This window comes from Lupinus angustifolius, chromosome LG20, assembly GCF_001865875.1.
Source record: "Lupinus angustifolius cultivar Tanjil chromosome LG20, LupAngTanjil_v1.0, whole genome shotgun sequence".
NCBI classification, from domain to species: Eukaryota; Viridiplantae; Streptophyta; class Magnoliopsida; order Fabales; family Fabaceae; genus Lupinus; species Lupinus angustifolius.
Window position 1 is genome coordinate 3,437,830 of NC_032028.1, and position 4,976 is coordinate 3,442,805.

General features: G+C 39.1%; 1 protein-coding gene across 1 annotated transcript; it reads right to left on the reverse strand.

Moving 5' to 3' along the window:
- On the reverse strand, window positions 3,508-4,689 carry LOC109335405. The gene is made up of 3 exons (XM_019571540.1): window positions 4,267-4,689; window positions 3,737-4,206; window positions 3,508-3,667 (listed from the first exon to the last, which is right to left on the reverse strand). Exons 1-3 carry the CDS (start codon window positions 4,687-4,689, stop codon window positions 3,508-3,510), a joined length of 1,053 nt encoding a protein of 350 aa, XP_019427085.1.

The following is a 4,976-nucleotide window of genomic DNA, read 5'->3' on the forward strand; positions in this document are numbered from 1 at the left end:
AAAAGGGGGTAACTGAAGTCACCCCCATTCCAGAGCCACAAAAGGGATAGAAATCCCTAAAACTAAAAAACCATCTTCTTCTCCTTTCTCTTTCGCGTGGTGGAGATGGCCACTATAGCAAGGCGCGGTGGTGATCGTTGTGCCTTGTTGGAAACTTCGATCCAAGCTTCTGTCCCGTTCCCCGAATCTCCTGGCGGTTCACCGTGGAAATGAGGTGGAAACGATGGTAGTGCGAATCCTTCTTCTCCATCTCTTTCCCGGCGAGGAGAATGGAACTCTCCCAACTCCGTTTTCATCCTTTTCAATGCCAGCTTCAAATTGATGGAGGAAGACAATAATGCCAATCCTCCAAGGCTTTCTCGGCTAAGACCTGGTCTCAAAAACCACCACCCCAAATTTGAATCGAGTGTTTCACGACGGCTCAGCCTCCCTCCGATGGTTTCCGATTCGAGGCTTCCCTTCTCACGATGCAACAAGATGAGTCTCTGTCAAAGAGGGCACACGATGCCCCTGAGACCCATTACATCACTTCACATGCTCGATTAGGTTTTGGGACCTATCCCTCAATCATGGAATCACAGATCCGCGAAAAATCGGTAAGGGACCAAATCCCTCATATTGATATTTACGTTTCTTTTATTGCATGCTATTCTTGATTGATGAGACGCATATAAAAAATGTATACGGGTTGATGTTAATCTGGAAATGAATTGTATTATTTTGGTTTAAGGTCACTGTGATGCATTGCTTCCATTATTATTGCTTTAACGATCTACCTCATTTTTTGATCCATCCTGGTTTAATTACATACGCATATATGCCTTACCTCTCATTAAAAGGATGTTCATTTTGTCTGGTTATTATTCTAGTTTCGAGTCGTGAGTCATTAGCTATAACATGTCAGATAATATGCAACTCAGGAAGCATTATACCACAAGAATATATGATGTATGCTGATACTCTATTTTATATATTTCTTTTAGTGCGTGGACGGTAAACAAGATAATAATATTAACGCATAAACCATGAAAATCACGAAGTCTGAATATGTATGTAGCAATTTGGTTTGATTATTCGTTCGCCGTACTACCCCTGAACTTGTACTCCCTTTTAGATATTTCTCTGACTTTTGCTGAATGAGGTGTATGATATGTATCTCTGTTTTTTGTTTTCTCTCCCTGGGTTGTACTTGTATACTCTGAGTGCTTGTGTAGGTGTTCCTTGCCTGGTATGAGTGTGTTAAAACAGGTTTCTTGTTGTGTGTTTAGGTGTGGTGTGTGTGTATGTATATTGCTCTCTGATAGCTGTGTGATATGCGTAATAGATTTCTTTCTGAGTGTTGTATGATGCATGTGAAATCTGTATCCCCCCTTCATGTTTGTAGTGTGACTCCCTATTTATAGCTGAGTAGAGGTTGGTGCAAAACCTTTTCAAATTACTAACTGAAAAGCTTACATATTCCATGACTGTTGCTCTCTGATTTTAATATTGAAACTGCTCATGAATGCTGCCCCTGATTGATGATTCGTAACTGAAACGGCTCATTGTCAATGTCATTTTAATTGTGCCTCTTTGAATTTCTTCCTGATTGCTCTCCTCTATAATTGCCAATTACTGCTTTATTGATTGGAAAATATCCACATGATACTATGAATTCTGATTTGCATCCTTTGGTGTTCTCTTTATTCATTGATTAGCTTTTCTTATCATTTCCTAACTGCCTCATAATATAACAGTTACTAACTGAGTTTTTGGTTTCTCTTTGTTAGAACCACCATAAAGCTATCTTTAGGGATATTAGGGCCACACCCTGCATGAAGACCTGAATAGACCTAACCGTATAGTGAAGGGCAACAACAACATGGCTAGGATTTAGCCCTCAATGACCACAATGTTGAAGATTTATGGTCATGTGCGTATTGATGCGAGATAAGTGTCCAACTTCTTCATCTATTTCATTTTTGTTGTTGAAATTGTTCACTCTTAAAGTACTCACTTTGCTTCTTCATCTTTGGCAGTTTGATGACATTATCAATGTTAAGAGCATTTGTTAATGGTTGCTGAATAAAAAGGGCTAGGTGCACCGAAGAATTGTAAGCATAATAAGAATGCTCTATTCTTTGTATCTGACCCAACCAAGATGAAGAAATGCAAGGACATGTGACGCATGGAAGTGGGTGACTCAAAAGCTCGAAGTATAAGCATCAACGTTAACATGCATATGAACATTGTGATGCTTATCTTTAGGAACAATGCTTTTTATTTTAAAATAGTTACCTTAATTAGTGCTAGTAGATTGTGTGTTGGTGGACTATTAGTGATCCATTGATGACAAAACTGTTGGTTTCTGAATCTATGCAAATGTCCCACGACCAAGGATGTCTTGGACAATATGCTTCATGTTTCTATCAAATATCCTAAGTATAGCCTCTTTGGGTTTTCCCATATCAGGCAGCACGACAAAGCCATTGGCATGTATAGAACTTTGTTGGTAATGTGTAATGTAATAAAAGTTGTATAACCTATGTGGTATCAACTATGTGGTTAACCTATGTGGTTACCTGATTTTGGTCCCAATAATATCCTGGCCACAAACTAGCATCTTGACAAAACTATACACTTGGAATTTATTTTAACCACTGGACGTGTGAATTACTAACGCAATGGTAGTATGGATGTTGTAATTAACTCAAATTAAGAGATATGGTTGATTTTTTTTGTACTAGCCACTGATAGCTAACAATTCTCACAAATCAATGAAGGATGTTCTATTTTGTTTTGAGTTTCACACAAAAGATAAAAGAAATGGGTAGGACAAAATTGAGTGTTCACACCTTCTTTCAGTTATTCCATTGTGCTGAGGGGTATAAGGTGCAATCACCTCATGCATAATTCCATTGTCAGTGCAAAACAACTCGAATTCTTTGGAAGTGAATTCACCCCCTCCATCAGTTCTCAGCATCTTGATTGATTTTTCTGATTGTTTCTCAACCATGCACTTGAAGGTCTTGAATATACCAACCACATCACTCTTGAGCTTGATCAAGTAGAGCTAGATCTTTCTGCTGAAATCATCAACAAGTGTGACAAAATATCTATTTCCACCAAGTGAGGGAACCTCAAAGGGATCACAAACATCAGAATAGACAATGTGCAGAAGATTAGTAGCCCTTGAAGCATTGAATTTTCTAAAGGATGGTCTTGGTTGCTTGCTAATCTAGCAGCTATCACAGATCTTCTTTGGTTTTTGAATTGAAGGCAAACCAATGACCATTTCCTTTGTTTTCATGAGACTAACGTCTTTGAAATTCAAGTGACCAAGTCTCATGTGCCACAACTTTACATCTTCACTCATTATTTCAACATTAAGACATTGTGATTCAATTGCATTGAGATTTACCTGAAAGGTTCTGTTTTGAGTAGAGGTGCTCTTATGATCTTATTCCTGGTTGAATCAAAGATATCAAGCTGACCATCATGCATGCTCACAGAAAACCCCTTTTTTGATCAGGGATGTGTCTGTAGCAAGTTATCACAGATCTTCTTTGGCACAAAGAGCACTTTAGAGATCAGGGCATTCCTGCCATCTTTCCTTTTGATTATAACATCTCCAATTCCTTCTGCTTGGATAGTTCTGTCATCGGCAAACCTTACCTTGCTCTTCTTGCTAGCATCAAAGTTTACAAGTCACTCTCTATGGCCTGTCATGTGATTTGAGCACCAAGAGTCGACATACCAGATTTCTTCACTGCTATTGCCTTGGCTTGTTGTCATCATTAGCAAGATGGGTGAATCATCATCAGCATAATTATTATCTTCCTTCACCATGTGAGCTTCATGATGGTGCTGTCTGTTTTGAGCATCAAAGTATCTTGGTTGTGCTTGACATTGAGAAGAGAAGTGGCCCAATTTAATGCAATTGAAGCACTTCACTTTTTTTCTTTCTACTTTCTTCTTTCCTACCCTCCAACTACTACCACCTCCTCTCTTTGAGTAGGTTGATGCTTGATCAAGATCAGTGCTTTCTTGATCTAGAAGTCCAGAGTTGTATGAGTTCTTCTCCCTGTAGTCTCTCCCCCTTCCTCGGTTTCTTTCACTATTCTTATCAAAGTGTCTTCCCTTCTTGTAAGTCTGAGCTTGCAATGCTTGACTGACTTTATCAGTTGATCTCTCAATGAGTCTTTGCTCATGAGCCTCGAGAGAGCCCTGAAGATATTCTAGCTTCAAATTTTCAAGTCTTTTTTATTCTTCAATAGCAACAACTACATGATCAAAATTTGGGGTAAGAGTTCTTAGGATCTTTTCGACAATGGCTTGATCAGCTATGGCTTCACCACAAGCCTTCATCTGGTTTGTAAGACAAATGATCCTGTTAAAGAACTGGACAACCTTCTCATTCACCTCCATCTGCAATAATTCATATTGGCGCCTCATGGTTTGGAGTCTAACTTTCTTCAATTGTTCTGCTCCCTTGTTACATTTCTCTAAGATTTGCCACGCCTCTTGTGAAGATTGTGCTAAAGCAATCTTCTCAAAGTGTGCTTCATCAACACATTGATGTAGAAGACACATGGCTTTGCAATCCTTCCTTTTGTTCTCCTTGTGTGTCAATCTTTGTTGTTCTGTTGAATCTGCCTCAAGTTGAAGGTAACCAAGCTCAACAATTTCTGAAATTTCTTGAAACCCCATGATTGCCCTCATTTGAATGTTCCATCTATTCAATTCTTGCCATCGAGGACATGTAGGCTAGCTGGAAAACTTGTGCTTGTGTGCCCCATCTAAAGAAAGAAGAAGAAGAAGGAAATTGGAGGGGATAGAGTGCGTATGATCTCACTTGAGCTCTTGATACCAATTTGTTGGAGGAACTTGAATTCACTCTCTGCCTAAAACAACAAGACTAGGAGGAAGAAGAAGGAGATGAAGAAGTCGTGAGGCTGAGTAATAGAGAAGTGGAGATTTGGAGTTTTGAGAAGAAG

Bases quoted from the DNA above. Each gene is read 5' to 3' on its own strand.
- LOC109335405 (XM_019571540.1), bottom strand. From the start codon at position 4,689: ATGGGGTTTCAAGAAATTTCAGAAATTGTTGAGCTTGGTTACCTTCAA. The intron at 4,207-4,266 runs GTAGTTGTTGCT...GAATATCTTCAG, and splicing joins TTACCCCAAATTTTGATCAT to GGCTCTCTCGAGGCTCATGA. The intron at 3,668-3,736 runs GTATGTCGACTC...CTTTGATGCTAG, and splicing joins AATAGCAGTGAAGAAATCTG to CAAGAAGAGCAAGGTAAGGT.